Source organism: Danio rerio, chromosome 21 (genome assembly GCF_052040795.2).
Source record: "Danio rerio strain M-AB ecotype USA chromosome 21, GRCz13ab, whole genome shotgun sequence".
NCBI lineage: Eukaryota > Metazoa > Chordata > Actinopteri > Cypriniformes > Danionidae > Danio > Danio rerio.
In genome coordinates this window covers 36,715,935-36,740,670 of record NC_141041.1, presented here as the reverse complement: position 1 = coordinate 36,740,670, position 24,736 = coordinate 36,715,935, and the positions used below count along the sequence as shown (strand labels likewise).

The following is a 24,736-nucleotide window of genomic DNA, read 5'->3' as shown; positions in this document are numbered from 1 at the left end:
TGTTATTACTATTATAATTATCATTATTATTATTATTATTATTATTATTATTAATGATAATGGTAATAAAAACAACAGTGACTGGAGTAATCATTTCATTTTTAAACTATATACAACAAGTACTAAATAAATATTTGATACATATTTAACAATTTAACTTTTATTTTTACATTTAATAAATGCTACCTTGATGAACAGAATGATTTCATTTAAATTATTAAATAAAACTAATCCACTGTGGCGACCCCTGATAAAAAAGGGACTCAGCAAAAGTGAAATGAATGAATGAAGGATTATATTACCTTGTAGGAACACAGTGCATGCTGTTGTCACATGTAAAATGTGAAAATGTGAAAAATGTAAAAAGAATGATATCATTTGAAGATTTTAGTAAATAAATGACCTTTATTTCCAGATGCTTTTGTATTTAAATTTTAACTAAGCACTGTATAATGAGCGACTTTGTCCCTCAGATTGAGACTGCAGGTATAATGACGGCTGATAGATGCAAGCACAAACTGTGCATCATTATATGAGGAGCGAAGAGGTATGTATTGATCATGCTGCTTTCTTGGAATCTTGTGTTTTGTTTAATAGCTTCATAATCAAGACTGTGATTGTCGATATAATCATTAATAATAATAATAAGAAAAACCATAAAAGAGAGAGTATGTCGCATTTCAGAGCAGAATGTGTTTATTTATATGTTTAAATTGTAGGCAGTTGCCAAGGAAAATTTCTAGATCTGTTATTCAGTTTGGTTTACATTTGGATTAAATTACAGAATCAAAAATAGTGAATGAAAGTGAAATATTAATAAAATAAATGTGCCTTTTTTATAAAAACTTTACCCATGTAAATGAAATGTTGGATTTATTTATAAAATAATATAATTTTTAAATGAAATGTAAAAATGCATTTTGTTTTCACATTTTCCTTTCATCTAATACATTTTTGGTACTTTCAAAACAAACATGTTCAAATTGCACTGGTGCTCTATCAATGAAGGTTATTATAAATATCGAACAACTATGAAGTAGGCACAGTTTCTCAGTGGTTAGCACTGTTGCCTCATAGCAAGAAGGTTACTGGTTCAAGTCCCAGCTGGGAGTTTGCATCTTCTGTGTGCTCCGGTTTCCCCAACAGTAAAAAGACATGCAGTACAGATGAATTGGGTAAACTAAATTGTCCGTAGTGTGTGTGTGTGTACATGTTTATGTGACATACAGTATCAGAACACAAATCTGTATGGGTATAGGTATGACATGGGTATGACACAGGTATTACAAAAAGAAGACAAAATATGAGGACATTGGTGACATCCTCATTTCTCAAAATGCTTATAAATCCTACAGAATGACTTTAATCAGAGAGTAAAGCTGTACACAGTCTCCTGTGATGGTTGGGTTTAGGTGTGGGGTGGGGCGAGGGCAATATGAAATACGGTTTGGACAGTATAAAATGAATGGAAACCAATGTAATGTCCCCATTTTTCACAAAAATGAATGTGTGTGTGTGTGTGTAAAAGAGTGTGTGTATAGATGTTTCCCAATATTGGGTTGCAGCTGGAAGAGCATCCGCTGTGTAAAACACAGACATCCCAAGTCTCCCAGAAGTTGCGGGAGTATCCCGCTAATTCACAGAGACTCCCGGACGCCCGCAAATGAATGATAATCTTGTGCGCATATGCCCCTACTCAGATACGTTGGTCACTCAACTCCAGAAATAACTGAACTCTTTGGTAACAGCGTACAGTAAATGTCACTTTGATAAATTAGATGTATCGCTGAATAAAATAATTAATTTCTGGATTTTTTGATTTCTAGAGAGACACCTTTTGAAGTCTTGCCATAAAATTGAATTATAGTGTAGTGCACAATTGACAATTGGCAAAAATATCAAGAAGCAAAACTGTTATCAACATTAAAAACAATACCCACACAAAACCGTGGATCATTAAATAACTGGCAGGACCTTTAAAGAGATAATAACCCTTAATTGACTGCAAACCTTTATAAATTTGTTTATTCTGTTGAACACAAAAGATTATGAAAGACTTTCATAGAAATAATATGGAAGTCAGTATAAAAATGTTTTCAAAATATCCTCTTTTGTGCTCAGCAGAAGAAAGATTTTCAGACAGTTTTCTTTTTTAACAAGTGGAGGGTTAATAAATGATGACAGGAGTTTAATTCGTAACTTTATAACTTTACTGCTCACTTTTTAAGAAGTCAAAGTCAAGTGAATAAATCTATATTTAAATACATAAATAGCAGCATATTCATAATGGTAAAATTCTTTAGAACTGTAATGGTGATATAATAAATGTGACATTAAAAACTAATTTATTTGCAATGACATTAAACTGCAGTGAGTTTCAATGGCTGGATTAATTAGGAGAATTGAATCAAATGTGTTTCTGCGTTTTCAAGTCCTGGATAAGTGGAGGAGGGAGAAATAAACTAACAATGCATTGTTTATACTTTCATTGAAGTCACATTAAAATGACTCTTAATACATTTTGCCAATTCAAAAGAAAATGATTTTTGGGAAATATATAAAGTTTACAGACAAAGGCAGTATAGATGTATGGGAAAAATGAAAAGATAATTTTAAAAAGCTTAGTTTCTGGATTTAATTGGTATGGATTTGAGTAAAACATTTTTAGTTAACAATTCCCTTAGAATCTACAGTAACTTACTAGAAGCAGTTCACCAGTAACACTGTAAGTCAACAATCACAGTTAAAATAATGTATTAAAACATTTACAGAGCGATTCATCTTACTGTATATGTATTTACAGTATTCTATATCTTTACTGTAAAAATACAGTAATTTTCACAATGCAACTTTAAAATACAGTAATATACTGCATAACTGCCTAACAGTAAAATAAGGTTAATATTACAATTAAATACTGTGTAAATGGTTAACAGTGAATTGATGTTTTATATCAGTTCTTCTAAATTTCACATACAAATATTGTCATTCAGAGAATTTCTCAATCCAGAAAATGAGATTTTTAAAATGGTCTCTTTATTTTCTTCTCTTCAGGGTCATTACAGAAAGTATTGTTTCCTTATGTCTTTTAAATTTAAAATGTTGGTACACTGTAAAAAAATATTTATTCACTCAATTTAGATAAATCATCTTGTTGCATTATCAGTTAAGTTGAATTTAATTTTCTCAACTTACAATGATTAGTTGACAGAATTATGACAAATGACAAAACTACTTATTTTAACTGGACTAACAAAGGTAATATATTAACTTACATTATCAAGTTAGCAGAACTTGCCAAGTGTAGTTTAAATACATTAACTTACATTTTCAAGTTCACTGAACTTGATCTAGCAGATTTTTTTCAATTGGAAACACAATAGACAACGAAATACCTTACACATTTTACTAAAGGTCTTTACTCTCAATTTAACAACTACACATAATATATACTTACAATATAATTGTCTTTACAAAGTTTTTTTTTTTTTTACAAAGTGAATTAAAAATCATTTCGAGGGAAAGAAAAAATCCCACTAACACATACTCTTGGGAAAAAAAAAAAAAAAAAACTTGGAAGATTATAAAATTCGATCTCAGCAACTTTATTTCCATGTATATTTAAGTGAGTGTACTCGTGCTTTGCAGATATCTGCTCCAATGTTAATCAACAGTCTCTGATTTCCAGGAGCCTCTGCTCAGCTCTTCTTCACAATCTGTGTGCTGTAAAAAAATGACAAACAATAATGCATTTCTTTCTTTACATTACAAAATCTAAAACACTAAAACTAAAAGACATAAACCAAATCTTATTTACATACATATCATTTTGTGTGTGATGGCAGTGTTTCAGCTTTGAATGTTTTATGACAATTCGTTGATTGGTTGTAGTGAAACTTGCAGCTCCACTTAATTTATCAACACCAAATGCCCCACACAGCTTGAAGTAATTGTATGAAGGAAAGCCAAAACATATTTAATAAACAGGTACATATTCAAGATCAGAGTAATCATTAAATCTTTGAAATATAAATTTACAAAAATCTTTTAAAATTACTTGTCTACTGTTGCTTAAATATTTGTTTACTGTATGAATATGATTTACATTAACATTTACATTTTAGCATGGGATATATTTGGTAAAATCTCACCTTTAGTAAGTCAGTCTTCCTCTGGAAATGTGCTTCAACCTTTAGAATGAGAAAATCAAATTTGGATAAATTATTGTAAATATTTGTTCTTAAATATTTGGTTACTGTACACTTATAAATATAAATACTGGTAAAATCTCACCTTTATATAGTCTGTCTGCTCTTTGGGAACAACCTTTATGAATGATAAATAAAATAAATGAATTGTTGTAAATATTTTTCAAAAATATTTTATACACTATATAAATGGGAGATGTATTAAAATTGATGTAAAAATACCTCTAGTAGATTAGTCAGGGAAAACATGTTGAGATATTGCAAATTTAAACCTAAAAAAAAAATAATAATAAAATTACTAAGCTTTATAAATGTAGCCAAATGTATTAGCAAAAATCTAATCTGCTCTAGTACCATTTAAACTTTGGAACAATACATTGACAATAAGTTCATAAGTGTACTTTTACAAGTTAAAACACAAATTTGAAGAAGCATTACTTACCAAATGTGATGATTGAATAATTTAAAAATCTGGTGAAAAATATCCCATGTGTTTGACTTCTTCTGGTGCTTAACTGGTCCATATCCTCTATATTCCGCCACCTGTTGGATTGGAAGTATGGGGCACAAAAGATGCTGGTTTGGCATATGTTTTTAAGTTGAGTCAACAAACATTCTGTTGCAAAGTACAGTAGTTGAGACAGCGAAAACTTAACAGGTTAAGTTCAATGACCAACTTTGTTGGTTCAACTTACAAAATCATGTTGAAAAAACTAAAATGCAGAATCATTTGTTACAGTGTATTGTGTTGTCTTAAAATTAATATAAATATATGCCGGATAACAAATTTAAAAACTTTTTTTTTATTAAAAATGGAAAGAAATAGTACAGGATAAAGACATAAGCAATGTTATTTTTTAAACAAAAAACCATGTACAAAAATCTAAATCAGTAACTCTAAAAAATGTTTTATTTAATTTAATTTGTATCCAAATGATCTAAAATATACTTTTTATTCAGAAGCATGTGATGGAGGCTACGGGAAAACACATATTCATCAATATTTGCAAGATACCTCTTCTTCTTCTCTTTCTGTACATGTTCATCTGTTCTCTGGACATCCTGAGCTCAGCCTTTCAGTTAGCCGGAGGTAAACTTTAACACCCTTTGTTTGTCCCTGTTTCCATTGTTCACTGATACAGTAACTTTTTAAAATATATGTTTCCAAAGACATTGTGAAAACATGGTTAATTTGTAACATCATTATCTCAGAGTGGAAATAAAACTTCTGAAGTTTTGTTTTTGAACAGGTAAGGTCGCAGGGGGCATTTTCAAGGATAATGCGGTTCTTTCTAACCCTGTGGCAGGACTGGTGGTGGGAATACTGGTTACTGTCCTCGTGCAAAGTTCCAGCACTTCTACCTCCATTGTTGTCAGTCTGGTTTCCTCTGGATGTAAGTCAGTATTACAGTATTACTGCAGAATACTGTACATTCACTAGTCACTTTTATCCAGTACTTCTGTTTAACACTGATATCTAATCAGCCAATGACATGATAGCAATCCCATGTGTAGTTAAACTGAACAGAATATTGTGATAGAAAGATCATTTGAAGTCACAATATGTCAGTTTTTGTCATAAGCAATTAGCAATTTTGGTAGCACTTTACAACTACAATACATGAATAATGATGTGTTAATATGTAAACTAAGCATTACTTTATTATGGACTCTGTAAACAATGTATGTTCTTAACTGTTTGTTCTTAATTGTTTTGTTTTATTTATTTTTACTGTCTGTTTAGACAATGTTGTAGCACCTTTTATGCCCAAGACAAATTTCCTCTCGGGGACAAATAAAGTTAAACCTAAACCTAAACCTAATGATGTGTTAATGCATGTGATAATCATGAACTCATTTAACTACTACATGTGTCACATAAGTTCCTATGTAAATAACAGCTACCTTATATACTTGTTAGTAAATGGTTGTTTGTTAATTAATAATTGAATCACTACAATAATTTATGCCTAATTTAACCATCCTGAACTCATGATGCTGTATGTTAATGTATAATTATATTATGACTTTACTTGAAGGGGCATATCATTTTTAACACTTTCTTAACTACTCAAGAATTTCTTATGCATGTCCATCTAGTACATTCACTGTGGGTCTGAATATGCACCCTCTAGTGGCAAAAATACATACCGTGTGTTTGAATGTGTATTTTCTTGTTACAAGACAACTAGACTGAGCATTTTAGAAACTGTTTAACTACTGGAATACACATGAACAAGCATCTTTAGTGTTTACAGTGAAAAGTCCCAAAAAAAAATAAAAATAAAAAAGAGACAACATACAGTGAGTGTCAGTTCTGTGGGTGAAAATGCTTAATTCGGATAATGAAAGACAACAGCAAGTCAAATAAAAATACTAAGCACAACACAACAAATAGCATCACTGAACACACAGCAGATGAGCTACAGCAGCAGAAGTAGAAAAACTCACACTCTTGGTAAAAAACAAACAAAAAAAAAACTGAGGCTACAATCCACGCTGGCCAATCAAAATGGACTAGGTAGGACTTGAAAAAGGTCACTTGGTCTGATAAGTCATGATTTGTAAACAACATGAAAGCATGGATTCATTTTGCCTTGTATCAACAGCTCAGATTGCTTGTGTTATAATGGTGGAGTAGCTTTTCTCTGCACAGTTTTGGGCCTCGTGATACCAACTGAGGATCATTGAGGCACAACAGATTAATGTTGCTAAGCTTATTCATCTTGTTTAGGACCAGATCTTGCACCATTGTCACAAATCTCAAATCATCTCAGACTGGACTTCTTGACGTTGATCACATTAAACTGAAATGGCCTCCAGAGTCTCTAGATCTCAGTCCAATAGAGTGCTTTTGCGATGCTCTGAACAGGAGATTCACATCATGGATCTGAAGTCAACAAGCCTGTGTGAGGAGGTCCAAAATCTCTGAGGAATATCTCTAGCAGTGTTAAATCAATGTTGTGAAGAACTAAGGCAGTTCTGAAGGCAACAGTGGGTCTAACTTGATACTAGCAACGTGTATCTTATAAAGTGTACACTGTGTATAATAGTATTTTTAACATGTTTTTTGTTACTAACTTTCTGAAATAATAGATTCTGTTCATCTGTTTCTACCTTTCACTAAAGCAGCTAGTGGAATGCACATTATTTATATATGAGCAATATCACACAAGTAGCAGTGCAATATGACCGAATTTCAGCACTGTTGGGTGGCATGCGTTGGCATGAGGCCACAGGTCTTAGTGCCCCCACCAGTGACAATATACAGCCATGTTGCAATGCTACCAGTGTGATAATGCCTTTTTACAACAGTTCGATGTCATAATCATGCGTATAAAAAGAAAAAACAATCCTTTTGTACAAGGAACTACTTTCTTCCATCATTCATTCACATCTGCAGTTGACAGTCAGAACAGCAGAAACCGTTGCTACTTCACCAACATCACTTTAGAGCTAGTATTGGAATGATTCTCTAGCGCAATGTCTAAAGTGATGACAAAACAGGCGATTTTTGATCACATTTTAAGATTATAAGGCTGAACGGCATGAAATGCCATTACTCTAAAGGGATTTCCAAGTATTTCTCTGTTGCAATTAGAATTTCACAATAATTATCCCTAAAAAAGCCAGAGCAAAGCAAACACTACCAGTTTCTATGGTATAAATACAGTAATACAAAATGCAAGAGAGAGAAATTAGCTTACAACGCCACTTACCTCATTTATAATGATTTGTTCAGCTGTAGTTTGAAATTTATTCTGAGAAAATGCCATTGTTCTCCCCTAAGTACTTCCCTCTCTGTCACCATCATGTGGCAGAACGTCAATCGTCACTTCTGGTTAGACAGGCTAATGGGAATACACTGAATCCGATGCTTCGAAATTATAAATATTTGAAAGTAGGCACTATACTTATAAATAAACTGCATAGTTGCAATCTAAACAAATATATTCACAACTAAAAAAGCATCAAAAGTAAATTATGTTTTCTAACCGCAGCAATATTTGTCAAACTGTAGAGTGTCATTTGCCTGTCGCTGTATGTGGGTGGAGTAATACACAAGGGTGAAGCGTGAAGAGGTGCTGTTATTTGCAAAATATTACACAGCTATCAGCCATTCAGATTCAAGAACCAGACCAAACTGTTGTATAAAAATAAATATAAAACAGCAGACACAAAGAGTTTGGAGTACTTAATATCCAGCTAACAACGGACATTCTCCAATCCTTTAGAAAGGGTAATATATATATGTACTTTAAAAAATTATGTCATAACATTTATGGTGCATGTAAACACATGTGGCGTCATTTTATTCCAATTATCGTTTGCAGTAACACTGACATTACAAGTTTTAATAACACAGTCTCGTTGCTATGCTGTTTGTTATATATTGCAGTTCCTATTTTTCTCTTTGAAATGGCCCCTCTGGGCTTTTCATAACTGCCCAAATGAAGCATGACTCACATCTATCGATCGGTCTTCTCTGTTTCTTTCATGCAGTGCTGGATGTGGGATCCGCAATCCCCATCATCATGGGCTCAAACATTGGCACATCTGTCACCAACACCATCGTGGCTCTGATGCAGGCAGGGGAGAGAGAGGAGTTCAAACGGTACAGAGAGCACACTGTACCTCACGCTGTCAGCATTAAACCATCAATAAAAAAAGTTTGAAGCTTTTTAATGACAGTTACTGTGTGGGTCTGTTTCAGAGCTTTTGCTGGTGCCACAGTGCATGATTGCTTTAACTGGCTGTCAGTGCTGGTGCTGCTGCCGCTGGAAGCCATCACAGGCATGATGAGGTTAATGTCGGAGGCAATTGTTGAAAGTTTCAATATCGTGACCGGAGAGAAGGGTCCAGAGCTGCTGAAAGTCATCACAGAACCTTTCACCAAACGTATAATTCAGGTAAAATGCTACTATTCGTGTGTAAAAAAACTAAATGAGTCTTTTACATTTGTCAGTATTAAAAAAGTAGGAGACAATGTTCTTCTGAAAAACCTTGAGTCTAGCTATTCAAATGCACTGAAAAAGTACACTTTGAACCATATAAAATGTAAATCAGTCGGAATCAAAAAAGTTTATTCTGCACAAAGGAAAAAAAAAACTACAGTGACTAAAAGGTAAAATGTAATTTTTATAGAACATAATAAATAAATAAATAAATTAATTAATTAAATTACTTTGGTTTGACTTAATCTAAATCCAAGTGAAGTAAATGAAAATAAATTTGTATAATGTTAGGCTATCCTATTGCTAGTTTTTATTTTATTTGGTTCATTGTATGTGGTCACAAAAACTTCTGGTTTAAAGGGCACCTATGATGGACAGAACTGTGTGTGAATTTAGTGTGTCTACAGGTATACTACAGTTATATAAAGACAATAAGTCTCTTTTTTTTTATTTCTGACGTTAAAATAGGATCCAATCCCTCCTATATTGAGGTCCACCACAATGTGAAGTAGGAGTGCCGCACCAACCAAATTGATTGACAGATGCAAATTAACATGTCTTAGTACGCGTATATTCATAAACCAACATGAGGTCATGAAAATATAGCCCTATATATATTTCTGGAGATATTAAGAATTATGTAGCAACAAGTAAGTATAGCTGCAGTTCATCTTTATAACTTAAAACACTACAGGGTGGTATGATGCTTACCAGCTGACCGCTTACCTTGGTATGAATAGCTTTCCTGCTGTTACCAATTTGTTCAGTAGTTCGCCATGTGACTCATTGTTGCAGAAAGGCTTGAATTATCTTTACAACAAATGTATTAAATAACCATTGGGAAAGTTCTTCCTGTAGTTATTAAAGTAGTACTGTAAATTGGCATTTCTGCGTGGAGTTTGCATGTTCTTCCCGTGTATGTGTGTGAATGCAAGAGTGTATGGTTGTTCCCAGTGTTGGGTTGTGCCTGAAAGTGCATCCGCTGCGTAAAACATATGCTGCATAAGTTGGCGGTTCATTCCGCTGTGGTGACCACCGATTAATAAAGGGACTAAGCCAAAAAGAAAATGAAGCAATGAATAGAGGGTTTGTTTTTATATCAAATTTAATAAAAATCAAATTTTATTTAAAAAATGTCATAATCAGAAAGCATAATTTTTCACTTATAAACATGTACTTAGAATGAAAGACAGTAGTCTGACTACTTTCATGAGTAGCTATTTTTTTAAGCGTGGACATAAATTTGATACATTCACATCTAAACATTGTGCATCAGTTGGGTGTGCTGGACCAACAAGCTCAATTCATTTTTTCTCAACTCTTCTTGTACACTTGTTGATAATGTCCTGCTTTAAGGGTCTTTGAGAGTTTGTGTACATCTTTTTTTTTTGGTTAATCTCATTGATTCATCCATTTTGAAAAGTGAAGATGCAAGCTGAGCTGCATGCATTGCTTTTAGTGCACTACCCCCAACCCTTCCCCACAAAGTGACGTCACTAGCTCCATTAGGTGCATTGTGTTTGATATTGCATTTCTGAGACTGCATTCCTCAGCTTGCATATCTTGTCTGCAGTCAGATACTATTGGAGTGACAGCACTTTTAGAAATGTAGCATACAAGTCTTATGCAGCCCCTTTGTTTTTGTGTTTTAATCATTTGTAATCTTTGGCTGTATGCGAAAGAACCAAGTATTACAAGTGTTTTTTTTTTTTTAATTGGAATTACATAAGTAAGAATATATTTAGGATGATTTATCTCTTAAAGCATGAAGTCATTTGAGTGTCGTTATAAATAAAATGAAAACCGGCCATTAGTTTTCTTGTTAAATGCTTTGGAGCTTGTTAAAAGTCATGTAGCCTAATTAAATATCACACTGTTTGCCCTTCAGCACTCTGCTGTCTCTCATTAATCCGAGTTTGAAGTTAAAAGACAATTTTATGTATTCCCTTTCAGCTGGATAGAACTGTAATAGTAGGCATAGCAACAGGGCAAGAGGTGCTGCGCAATAAGAGCCTGATAAAAGTTTGGTGCCAGACACGGATTGCGGTGAGCAACGTCTCTGTTTGCCTACAGATGAAGATCTTTGATGTGCTCTCGCAACGTGTGACGCTATCTAAATTTATTATCAACAGATCCAAAAAAATGCTTCTTTTGTGCCTTCTGAAAACTCAACAGTGCTAACCACATCTCTCCACATGAATGCTGAAAAATGTGAGTCGAAACTCTAATCTTATTTCAAAGCAAAACACAAAGAAACGGACAGTCACGGCAAAAAGCCTTCCTTTGATTGATCGGCGTTTAGTTATTCCATGTATGTGCTTTTTGAATAACACAGTATTGTTAACCATTCTATCATGTCTTTGAATGGCAAGATACTTAAAACCCAAGAAAAGCCATATTCAAACAATGCACCCTTTTTGCTGTAAAGAAACTCAGTCCCTCGGTGCCGACTGTTTGGTTCTTCTTCATTTACTTGCAGCTCCGTCTATGGCTAATAACTGTCATTTATTCTGTATTAGAACATCCTATGATAGAAACGACCACTGAGTCATATGCTTGCTTAAAAGACTAACTACACAGTAACAAACAGGCTGCATTAAGAAGCTAGATGTTTTTAAACTTTCAATAAGCTTTTGAGTCATCCTGCCTCATCATGACTATGAGGCATATTTTTATTATCCTTTGAGCCCAAGAGTCATCATGTTGAAAAAAAAAATTTAATATATGTCTGTTTATGAAGGGACAGTCTGTTGCTAAAGCCCCAATTATAACCTCATTTCTTTTTTAGGATGCATAAATATTGGTTGAATCCCTACAAACACATCCTATAATCATCACCTGATGGGCTAATCACTGTTAATAATGAACACATGCCTGTCAACGCTTAACTGACGGGCACATTTCCACAGGAGACTGGAGATGTAAATGCGTGTGTGTGTGTGTGTGTGTGTGTGTGTGTGTGTGTGTGTGTGTGTGTGTGTGTGTGTGTGTGTGTGTGTGATTTGGAGCAGGCACTCATCTATTTGTGGAGACGAGATTGTCTGATCTGGCTGTGGGGTTGATTCTGCTGGTTTGCTCGCTGCTGGTTCTGTGCACCTGCCTCCTGCTGCTGGTTAAGCTCCTCAACTCCCTCCTCCAGGGACAAGTGGCCAAGGCCATCCAAAAAGTCATCAACACAGGTGGAACTACCAACTTTTGACTGTTAATGGGATTCTGACATTAAAAATTGTAAAACAACTTTCAGATGTACAGTACTATTAACCTCTCAATCTTTAAAAGAAATTTGTGATAATTTTAGACATATCTACTTGTTCTGAGCCTGTATGCATTTCTTTTGATGAACACAAAAACCACACCAAATCTAATCAGGCCCAGTGCGGGCTTGCTCAGCTATGGTCCACAGATATGGGCTCACTTTGCTGCCTACATTAATCCCATTATGGCCTGTTGTGGGTCAGCCCTTTCGCTTTTTTTCTTTGTTTTGTTTTCTGGGCCCATGCAGCTTTTGTGTAGTCAACCCTCCATTTCTTTCCTATGCTCTGTTTCCCATTTGATGAAAAGAGCTACCACCATCTGCCAACTTTTTGAGAGACCTCAAGGGAAGAACTTTGCCAAAAAGGGGCTGGGCGATAATGCAAACAAATTATCACAATATCATGTTTTCTGTTATTCTATATATCAATAATTATTGCATTTTTTTAAACAAAACATTTAGGAATGTTAGTATTTTTTTATTTAACCACTTTATTTTAATTTACCAGCATTACTAAGACAAATCATTTTAATAGTCAAAACAAAAATATGTAAACAAAATATATCTTTATAATAAAATACACATGTTTATGTGTTAGAAACTCTTAAACTTGATCAATAAAATGTAAAGTGTGTGCAATGGTAAAGGTAGAACTACATCAGTAAGGTTGTCAATAATAATGATACACTAGACCTCAAACTCTGTAAACAAAACAAATAATGATAATCAAATCTGAGCTTTTAAGTGAAGGTACAAGGGAAGGGTTAAGTAAAGGTAAGCCCCCCATCATGCAGCCTGCCACCTTGGAGCCTCCTCGCTGTCTTTTTATCCAAATTTGGACCCAACTCAGCACAGAGCTCCAAATCTAAACGCTATTAAGCCAGTCATCGTGGGCCAGAAAATCACTGTGATCCCTAAAAAAAGCTTCCCTTTGGATTCGACCATTGACAATATATATATATAGTGTCAATTAACCCATTTTATCAATTATTATTGAATAGCGATGTTTTCCACATGTGTTGGTGCGATACTTTACTGTAGTGTGCAATTTAAGATAATTGTCTCTAGGAGTCGCCAATGTAAATAAAACAAACACACACAGGAAATGCACGTACGCCAGACATGAAGTTGGCGCGGACCAGCACACATTCTCAGATTATTTTTATTGTTAGGAAATCCAAACGTGAGCGTGAAACCTCGCATGCGCAAAGTTTTTGTGCATACACAGCGTTGATACATGAGGCCCCAGATGTTTTTTAACTAGGTGCACCTAGAAAAAAATTCACACGCATCATGTGTACGCCGCTTGCACAACCACAACGTGCATGTCCATTACATAAACGCATCGTGCTAGTTGCATGCCTATATTGAAAATTACAAATGTACAACCTAAGCCTTTCAAGGCGCGCACTTAGCAGCCACATTTTGATAAAACTATAGTGCTTCATACTGAAACTTTTTTTAGCGATATTGACAATGGTGTTTCGTCAGTAAATATTAATACAGATTTTATTGTCCAGCCCTATGCTAAAGAATACTTTACCACACAAGGTTAAAGCAATTGTTTGGTACTTTTTAGTAGTATGTGTATTAATTATGTTTGATTAGATATTTTGTAGTACCCTTTCAGAGTGTTAGTGTCAGCACTAAGGGGCCAACATTTTACTGCAAACTCTTAGGTTTGCAGCCCACTAGAGGTCTATGCAAAAAGATTTTTTTAGCTGCTTGTTCAAACTACTTATTTCAAATTTGCTGAAACAACACAGTTCCTGGGTTTATTTAGGGACAATTTAATTGTTTTATATTCTATCAACTTGAAATGGTAAAAAAACCACTGAGTTAACTTAATTCATTTGCATTGATACAAGATGAAGAATGTGGAACCCAGCATTTTTTACAGTGTCTTTAGGTTAGTTTTTTTAGTCCACAAGCCTAAAGCAGGCTTGTTTGCAAAGATTGTTGGTCCCCATTGTCTACTTTTTTAAAGAACCCCTATTTTGCATTAAAAAGGTCCTAATTTGGTTTGGGGTCTCTAAAAACAGACTGATATGCATGAAAGGTCAAAAAACACTTCCATTATCTAGTTACATGCATTTATTTTTACCTAATTATCCCAGCGACTCCCAAATTATTTGTTCAGTGATCCATTTATTCCCAATCCCCTCCTAAACGCAAAGCTAATCTGCACTGATTGGTCTGATGACCCAGTCTGTTGTGATTGGTTGACCAGGTTCAGCATGAAACAGAGAGAGATGCCCACCACGACTATGAAGTAGCACACAGAGCATGTAAGAGTCAATGCAGGAATGCAATAAAGCAATGCAGATAAACACTAGCATATTGCTTTACTTTTAACTCTAACCCCCAATAATAACAATGACACATAATTCAGTATTAATCCACACAGTGGCAAAAGTATAACTTTTTGGAAAATTCAATGCGCCAAGCATGTGTGGGAACAGCTGATGATGGCCTTAGAAAAGGCAAACGGCAGAGGATTATGAGTTCAGAAACGAATGATAATCAGTAAAGGAAAAAGCATGCGTCATGCTTTTAGCATTGTTTTGGACGCAATATGTGAGCAGCCCTATACAGATTTAACCTGATATATACAGTGCAAGCACTGATCTATAATAGATCAAGAAGCCGCGCTGAGCATTTACAAGTTACAACACACAGTTAAACACATATTTTGCAAACTACACAAAACGAGGCAACAATTTTAATGACACTTACATGTTATGATCCAGAGGAAGAAGAAACTGGTCCATATAAACTGTAATAGTTACTGACAAAGTCCCATACATAAGAGTCTTTGCTGCTTCTTCCTTTGATAGCAAACAGTTGATGAACCCTGTGTTGCAGCGCAGGCTATTGTTTAAATTATGATAATATGACAGGAACAAACACAGCATACGGTTGGCAATACTGTGGTATTGTTGTGAAAATTAACTTTAATCAACACCTTTTCGTCATGATCAGTCCTGTGATCCTCTTGCATTCAACCGGCACTTCATATTTGGTGAAGTACCGTATCGATGTTGACGCGTCAAAGAAAAGATCCAACCCCAACATGATTCATTTATTTGACTCTGAGTCGACTATTTCGTTAAAGAATTTATAGCTTTTAACACAGTCCACTTTCACATTTAATCCTCAGCTGGATGTTTCCATTCACTTAGTGCTGTTTTACACACTGCAAGGAAAGTCTTTTTGAACCCATAATAGGGGCTCTTTAATTATTTTGAAAGTCAATGGGTATCATTCATTTTATGGTTGCTAACATTAAAAATGCCTTCTTTTGTGTTTTCAGAAGACAGAGACTTGGGTTTATTTTTGATTATGTATGTTAACAGAACAATCATCTAACTAAAGCGAGTAGTCTTGTATTCAGTATTTACTCTCTATGCTTACATCTTCTTCTATGTACAACAGAAGAAAGTCAAACAGGATGTGGAATAAATAATAGCTGAGTAAATGATGAAAGAATATATTTTTTGGGTGAACTATGCCTTTAAAATTGTTGAACTTCTGAGGTTAAAAGGTGTATCAACTCAAAATAAACACTCAGTATTCTTAAAAATGAAACTCTTAATTTAAATGCCTTATTTTAATATTTTCCTCGTGATGCTTTTTGATGTTCTAGCACTTCCTCTAACCCACTTTCCAAGTGCTGCTTTTTTAGAGAGTTTATTCAGTGTTTCTAGGGATCCCCAAAGGGAGTCTGAAGTATATCACCACTTTGCAGCATTTCATAAGAAACAAAACTTTTCCCTGCAGATTTTCCTTTTCCGTTCAGCTGGTTGACTGGCTATCTGGCCATTCTAATTGGTGCTGGGATGACCTTCGTGGTTCAGAGCAGTTCAGTGTTCACGTCTGCCATCACTCCTTTAATAGGTGAGTAAATGTACCTTGCTTACTTACTCCCAGGGTCGTTTATATTGAAGTTGATATTTACCTGCACAATGTTGGTGTTTCATAATAATATGGGTCAGTAGCCCAAAGCTCAACCCACAAGCTGGAGGACAAGGACATACACCATGGTCAACTTAGCTTACCCAATTCACCTAAAGCACAAACTCCACACAGATATGCAACTGACTCAGCCATAGCTCGAATCAGCAACCTTCTTGCTGTGGGGCGACAGCGCTATCCACTGCGCCACAGTGCTGCTTGAGTGTGTGTTTGAAATGTTTGAGATTCTTCTGTATAATTTAACTGTTCCTTAAAATGACTGGAGAAATTCATTACACCCAAGAGCAGCTCAGAGTAATGCACTAATATTTGCATTTAGACACCACTGAGCCTCAGAGGAGTTAATCTTTAGCCCTCACAGCATTGACTGTTGACTTTCACTCATTCGTATTCACTAGTCTATGAGCTCTGGGCTCTGGGAATCAATGGTCTGTTCTGTGAATAATGAGGGAATTTTCCTCAATACCGTAAGTCATGCTCTCGATTTCCCAGAGAAATCGCAGACGTACGTTGTTGAGCATCCGTGAGTAAGAGCAATGGCATGAGAAATGAAATAGAGAGAAGCAGTGCCAAGCCAAGAGAGATGTTTTCTTGATGATCTCTAATCCACCTGCCTCTCTGACGGATAGACGAGCGATGGTCGAACATTACTCCTGGATTTATTGTAATTAGCTACACAGTGATTAGACTTTCTAGCGAGGCATGACAGCTAGATTATGGATCCCCGGCATCCTAATTACACTGCCTGAGAGACCACTAATCCCAGCAGTTTTAGAGCCACCACAGAAGCCTTAATTTGTGAGACTGTATTTTTCAAAAATGATTTTCTTCTTTTTTAAAAAGAAAAATGCAGGTGGTCTTATTAACAGGTGATGAAATTTAGTGTTTGATGACAAATAATTGCATTCACAATTGAGAAGAGGAAAAGTATTTTATTTGTTAAAGTTTTACTATACAGTTAAAAGAGGATCAAACCAGCTGCAACAAATAACGGCTTCAAGATGATTTTAGTCAAAATAGCTGAAAAAGACAAACAAACAAACAAAAACTCATATTTTGGGTAGTCAGAACATTGTTCAAATTTCCGCTGCACCACAGCACCATTTGCATATATTTACATTCAAATACATTATAAAACTCACAATTAGAATGCTTCGCCCAGTATGCAAAGCCTTGAGTTGTCAATACACACTTCTTGTCTGATGTGTTATTCGTGTCATGTGACAATATTGCTTACTGCTTCATGAGATGTATCAATCGCTAAAATTCTATTTATTGTATATATATTATGTATACACTCACCGGCCACTGTATTACTTGCACCTGTCCAACTGCTCGTTAACGCAAATTTCGAATCAGCCAATCACATGGCAGCAACTCAATGCATTTAGGCATGTAGACATGGTCAAAACAATCTGCTGCAGTAAAAACCAAGCCTCAGAATGGGGAGGAAAGTTGATTTAAGTGACTTTGAATGTTGCATGGTTGTTGGTGCGAGGCGGGCTGGTCTGAGTATTTCAGAAACGCACAACCATCTCTAGGGTTTACCAGTGGTGTAGCGCAAAATGCAGGGGCACCACTGCACGGATTACCGACGAGGCCCCCTTGGTCAAGATCGGCCGGGGGCATGGGGGGGTTGGTGGGGACTGGGGGCCCGTTCACTATTCCACTGGGCCTTACAGAGAATGGTCCGAAGATGAGAAAATATCCAGTGAACATCAGTTCTGTGAGCACAAATGCCTTGTTGTTGCCAGAGGTCAGAGGAAAATAGCCAAACTGGTTCAAACTCATAGAAAGGCAACAGTAACTCACTCATTACAACCAAGGTTTGCTGAAGAGCATCTCTGAATGCTCAACCAGTCCAACCTTGAGGCGGATGGGCTACAGCAGCAGAAGACCACACCAGGTCCCACTCCTGTCAGCCAAGAACATGAAACTGAGACTACACAGGCTTACCAAAATTAAACAATAGAAGATAGCAAAAGTTGTTCCCTGTTCTCATGAGTCTCGATTTCTGCTGTGACATTCAGATGGTAGGGTCAGAACTTGGTGTCAACAACATGAAAGCATATATTATCCTGCCTTGTATCAATGGTTCAGGTTGGTGGTGGTGGTGTAATGGCGTGGGGGATATTTTCTTACCACACTTTGCTATTATTAGTACCAATTGAGCACTGTGTCAATGCCACAGCCTACTTGAGTATAGTTGTTGGCTATGCCCATCCCTTTATGACCATAATGTACCCACTTTCTGATGGCTACTAGCAGGATAATGTGCCATGGCTTAAAGCGCAGATTCAGACTGGTTTCTTGAACATGAAAATGAGTTCACTGTAGTCAGATGGCCTCCAGTCTCCAGTCTTAATCCAATAGAGCTCCTTTGGAATGTGGTGGAACCAGAGGTGGGACCAAGTCATTGTTTGGCAAGTCACAAGTAAGTCTCAATTCATTGCCCTCAAGTCCCGAGTCAAGTCCCGAGTCAAGACAGGCAAGTCCCGAGTCAAGTCCCGAGTCAAAGGCAACAAGTCTCAAGTCAAGTCCAAAGTCCTGCAGTTTGATTTTCGAGTCTTTTCGAGTCTTTTTAACAGAAAAATAAAATATATACAGATTAGGTATGGTTGTAAGATCTGTATTGATTAAACAAACCTTTTTTTATTAAAGAACATTGCTTAGATATATAAAAATACAAATGCAATTTTCTGAAAAAGTACTGAACAGTGCTGCGTCTCGTCTCCACAGCATAATGCACAAGAACGAGTTCCACCAAAAAAAGACTCCATTTTGCCTCACATCACACAGAAATTGCAGGTCTACTGCTGTCTAATTCATTAAGTTTAGTTGTGCTATGTTATGTCTTCGGTGATCAACTTGTGATTAACCAAAATTACATAACCTCAATGTGGTAGCAGTAGACCAACTCCTGTATATGCTGCAAAGTTAAATTGAGTGAAATTGGAATTTTGTCAATTGAATCTCGTGTGTGCTAAAGAGATGGAGTTGCAAATCCGTCTAGCAGCAATGTAAAATGGTAGCACATATTGTTAATGAAGTAGGCTACTTCATACAAACAATAAAGTTGTTTTCTTCACATAACGTTGAAGAGCTTTGCTCTCTACCTTGTGTGATGCTCGTGCACAGATTTCCTCTGTTTGTGGACAAAACTGATTGCGAGTTCTCAAATTTTCTCTCGCTCTCAAATATGCACTGCTCACACACAAATTTTCTTGAGCGCTCTCAGAGATTATATGCAAACTCACAATTTGTGTCGTGTTCCCTCTTCCTTTCATGCTTTTTGATATGATTCATATTGCTGCACTGTTTAATAACAATAACCAAAATACTAAAATAGACTTATATATTAAATGTTTAATCTAATAAACCATAACATTTTTGGTTGTTTTATATGATGAGATATTTTCAGTTTCAAACACTTAAAGACAGAGAATAGACCAGTGGTGCCCCCCTGAAAATTTGCTTAAGGGGGGCCAGAAGAGGCCAGCTACGTCAGTGGCACCAATCAATCCACAATAATTTAGTGGCTGCTATTTATTTATTGAAATATTGCATTGTATTGCATTTATGTAAGTAGATTTAAATAAATAATGTCAACAGCAAAATCATATCGGGTTGGCCACAGGGGTGGTTAGAGTTTACACAGGGGTAACACCCCTTGTAAAGGGGTTTACACCACTATAAGGCACCTCTGGAATAGATGTTGGATGTAAAGAATACATTTTATTTTAAAAGCATTTAAACAAAAACTAATGCAAGCAGAAATGTAACTGTGATAAAAATAAGGAAACACTTGATAAGGTATTATAGCCTACTGTACTATTCATTCTTCAAATAAATCTCACTATCTAAGCCTTGCCCTCCTTAGTTACTGTTGCTACGCCTGTCAAGCTTTCATGCCTGGCACATCTATTACAGTGTGTATGCGCTGGTGTCAGACATTCCCAAGGATTTAATTAGTCATTTTTGGCAAACAGGTGAGATATCTGAGAAAGCCAGACAAAAGAGGACTGCAGTATACATTACAGGGGTATATTCACAACATAATAGCAACTGATTAGAAAATAATTTTATCAAAATTGAAGCAAGGTTAGTCTAGCCACCTCATACGCTGAACATTCAACAGCATAGTTCATGCACAGCAGGACAGGTGAAATTATAAAATAATCTAATAACCTAAGAAACTGATGGATTTGTGCCGAATATTAGCATCATTGACCCATAACAGTGTACAGTACCTATTACTGTCAGCATGTTTGTGTGCTCTTTATCCAGTTTTTATTCAAATTTGCAGTTAAGTGGAAGAAAAAAATTGAAATGCACATTAAAGTATAAATAACAGAAGTGAACAAATAGATTTTTCCTACCAGCAAATATTAGTGTATGTATTTATATGCGTTACAATAGCGAGGGTTTAAACTAAGCAGTGCTCACAGGGTTCAACGCTAAGGATTTTTTCTACTGGCCCGATCGGGCCAGTGGTTCTGATTTTTACTTGCCCAGCCCAAATTTTCACTGGCCCCACCAAAAAAAAAAAAAAGAAGTTAATCGCTATTTGAATGTGCGTGTGTGTGTGTGTGTGTGTATACACACACACACACACACACACACACACACACACAGTTGATTTCAGAATTATTAGTCCCCCTAAATTATTAGCACCCCTGTTTATTTTTTCCCCCAATTTCTATTTAACAGAGAACAGATTTTCTCAGCACATTTCTAAACATAATAGTTTTAATAACTCATCTCTAATAACTGATTTATTTTATCTTTGTCATGATGACTGTAAATAATATTAGACTAGATATTCTTCAAGACACTTCTATACAGCTTAAAGTGACATTTAAAGGCTTAACTACGGTAATTAGGTTAACTAGGCAGGTTAGGGTAATTAGGCTAGTTATTGTATAATGATGGTTTGTTCTGTAGACAGTCTGAAAAACAATTAGCTTAAGAGGCTAATAAATTTTACCTTAAAATGGTTAAAAAAAAATGTTTTTATTCTAGCCAAAATAAAACAAATAAGATTATTATCAGACAAAATATCAACATTTCTTTGCTTTGTTAAACATCATTTAGGAAATGTTTTAAAAAGAAAAAACAAAAAACAAAAGGGGGCTAATAAATCTGTATATATATTTACGGTAATTTTTAAAATGTTTAAGGAAAACTATTCAGTTCATCAAGGCTATATTTATAAATGTAAAAAAGGTGTAATTGTTAAATATTTATAAAAATTTTAAATAACTGCTTTGTTATTGTATTTAGTTTCAAATAAAATAATTACTCCAGACATTATTGATTTTATAACTATTACCATTTATAAATATAATAATAATTAATATTAGTGATTTCTGAAGGATCATGTGACTGGAGTAATGAAGCTGAAATCTCATCTTTAAAATCACTGGAATAAATTAATAAATTAAATGATAAACTACTTTTGAACAGTTATTTTATAGTGCAACATTTCACAATTTGTATTTATGATGAAATAATTGCAGCCCTGGTGAGCAGAAGAAGCTTGTTTTAACATATTTAATCACACTGACCCCAAACTTTTGTGCATTGTGTATAGAATATTTTATAAGTGAAAATGTGCACTTTAATTTTAACAACCCACTGACATCGTCACCAAATACAAATCGAGGTCAGACTTTCTCATATATACAGAGCCTCATTTCAATTGTCAGGTTTTGTAGAAATCGATCAATTGAATTAATCAATCTATTAAAGAAACGTTGACTATAATTCTGTATTTTAGGCTTAATTATAAAGAGACATAGCAGATGAACCGAGACTGCATCAGATCAATGTAAATCTTTCTTTCGAGCTGTCAGTGCGGAAATGAACAAAACAACAGGCCTAATACAACATATTATACGATTAAAATATGGAAAAATTAACAGATAGTAATTTCGGTCAATTTTCCTGACGGATAAACCGAGATCAGGCTGGATAAACAGCTCTCGGTAATATTTCAGGATGCTTTCACTTTCGCATTTACCGGTAAGAATGACATCTCGCCCTGCTCATCATTCCCTCTTTATATAGCCGTATATATGGCTATTACACGATCATGATACACTGTGATATAGCCTGGGTCGTTAGTTCGTTGCATTGTTTTGTTTTCTCGCTACAATCGATACGCTCAATAGGACAGAGACCGCGTCTCATTCAGGCGATCTTGGACTGATTGATTTGGCGCGGAAGCGAGCGCAACTGCTGGATATATGCTAAAAAACGCGCTAACGGGTGAAACGAGACAGATTCCGAAACAAACGTCTATGTGTGAAAGCACCGTAAGATTGTATTTGCACACAATTGACAGACAGTCGCAGCACGCAGCTCTGGCTCGATCTGGCAGGCAAAAAGGCAGCAGCTGGCCCGATCGAGCCAGTAACATTTTGTACACTGGCCCGAGTGTCTCGCACGCTGGCCCCGGGCCATCGGGCAGTCCTTATTGTCGAGCCCTGGCTCATAATATCGAGTGGAAAAAAAGAAAAAGACCGCTGGGAAGCATAACCTGCTTTGTTTTTTTTATTTATTTTTTTAAAAGAAACACAGTTTAGATCTGTTTAGGATAAGAGGAGTGTGAGTTATTGCCACCTATCATTGAATGTGAATATCGAAAACAAAACCAACTTAGCTTAACTCCTTTACCGCCCCTCACACAGCTTGATCCACGCTGGCATTTCTCCTCTTGGGCTTTGGTTTTGAAAAGGGAAAAAATCCCACCACCCAGTCCAAACTTTTAGGATAGCGGGTGTCAGATTTTCACAATCCAATTGCGCAACGATTTGGCTTGTTTCCCTCGCTCGAAAGCTTGACAGAGCCTCTGCCCGTAGCTACGATTGGTAAGCCGCGATTGGTGGGTGGCGGTTTTTGGGCGTGGCTTAGCGAAGGGTCAGTTTAAAAGGAGGATCCCGTGAGAGCAAAAGCACTAAAGGTATGAGACCTCATCGTAAACAAAAGTCAAGCGAACGCAAAGAGACTGAATGCACGAGAGAGAGAGAGAGTGAGAGAGAGAGAGAGAGAGAGGTGTATGTTGTATGTGTGAGAGAGAGAGAGAGAGAGAGAGAGAGAGAGAGAGAACGAGTATTGGCACGCGAGTATTGGCTCGATCTCAAGTTCAAATTCAAATTCTCTCTGCGTTCGCTTGACTTTTGTCCACTCCGGCGCCTCATAGTAGTCACGTTGGATACTGTCGAATCAAAACAATCTACCGTGCTTCGATTGGACGTCATGCCGAAAGCGCGCATGCTCACACACACGCGCGCGCATGCTGTCACACACACGCACACATAAACGGGGAGAGAGAGAGAGCGGTCCATGTCAACATACTTTTTTATCGTTGGGCTTTTCATGGGAAGCAGCAAGTCTTTACAAGTCAATAGGGGCAAGTCCTAGTCAAAGTCCAAGTCATTTATGTTCAAGTCCAAGTCGAGTTGCAAGTCTTTTTATATTTTGTCAAGTCGAGTCTAAAGTCATCAAATTCATGACTCGAGTCTGACTCGAGTCCAAGTCACATGACTCGAGTCCACACCTCTGGGTGGAACGGTAGATTTGCATCATAGATGTACAGCTGACAAATCTGCATCATGTCAGTGATGCTATCATGTCATTATGGACCAAAATCTCTGATTAATATTTCCAGTACTTTGTTGAATCTATGCAACGAAGGATTAGGGAAGTTCTGAAGGCAAAGGGTCTCCAAACCTGTACTAGTGAGGTGTACCTAATAAAGTGGCTGGTGAATGTACAGTATATGCATATGCATGAAAAGTCAGGTTATTAGTATCAGAAATTCATTATTTTTTATAAGAATTAAAAATACTATCGTTGTCCATTGAAGTGTGCATACAAATGTCATTTTTGTAGTCAACATGTGCTTTTGATATTCCCAGCATAAAGTAGACTCTGATAAGTGAGTGTGCCATTTGGGACAATTTCATTGGGTCATTTTCATAAGTTAAATGCCAGCTCTATAGCGGTCATACATGTTCATCCAATTTGCTCTTAACAAGCACAGATTTACCTTATGAGAAGGTCTCATTTGTAACCCGAAATTATCTGCTCTGGAGAACTCTCACGTTCATTATGCTTTCAGGTATCGGTGTGATAAGTATCGAGCGGGCCTACCCTCTGACCCTCGGATCCAATATAGGAACCACCACTACAGCTATTTTAGCTGGATTAGCCAGCCCAGGAGACAAGCTAGCAGCGGCCTTTCAGGTGAGGCACTGAGACTTGAACTAATTAAACAGTGAATGAGTTTGAACACCCAACGAATGCTGATCTTAGAATACCAATGCTTTCAAGCCATTTGT

The 24,736-nt window shown here is 36.0% G+C and overlaps 2 protein-coding genes across 19 annotated transcripts in view; one reads left to right on the top strand and one right to left on the bottom strand.

The window, feature by feature from the left end:
* Positions 1-279: 279 nt before the first annotated feature.
* slc34a1b (solute carrier family 34 member 1b) overlaps positions 280-24,736 on the top strand; it is a 46,359-nt gene continuing 21,902 nt past the window's right edge. For 4 of the 18 annotated variants that reach the window (XM_087301530.1, XM_087301526.1, XM_087301539.1 and 1 more), the window contains exons 1-10: positions 445-547; positions 5,169-5,298; positions 5,459-5,602; positions 8,712-8,823; positions 8,923-9,118; positions 11,117-11,209; positions 11,296-11,374; positions 12,175-12,342; positions 16,197-16,313; positions 24,517-24,641. In XM_087301530.1, the coding sequence (XP_087157656.1) occupies positions 506-547; positions 5,169-5,298; positions 5,459-5,602; positions 8,712-8,823; positions 8,923-9,118; positions 11,117-11,209; positions 11,296-11,374; positions 12,175-12,342; positions 16,197-16,313; positions 24,517-24,641 (1,206 nt within the window). In that variant the 5' untranslated portion in view covers positions 445-505. Of the gene's footprint in view, positions 548-5,168; positions 5,299-5,458; positions 5,603-8,711; positions 8,824-8,922; positions 9,119-11,116; positions 11,210-11,295; positions 11,375-12,174; positions 12,343-16,196; positions 16,314-24,516; positions 24,642-24,736 lie in introns of all 18 variants that reach the window. The other 14 variants (XM_087301527.1, XM_087301538.1, XM_087301535.1 and 11 more) reach the window with 9 other exon arrangements.
* LOC141380028 (uncharacterized) lies at positions 2,191-5,237 on the bottom strand. Its single transcript, XM_087301724.1, has 6 exons — positions 4,904-5,237; positions 4,651-4,751; positions 4,431-4,480; positions 4,294-4,326; positions 4,152-4,190; positions 2,191-3,723 (listed from the first exon to the last, which is right to left on the bottom strand). Exons 1-6 carry the CDS (start codon positions 4,936-4,938, stop codon positions 3,664-3,666), a joined length of 318 nt encoding a protein of 105 aa, XP_087157850.1. The 5' UTR covers positions 4,939-5,237; the 3' UTR covers positions 2,191-3,663.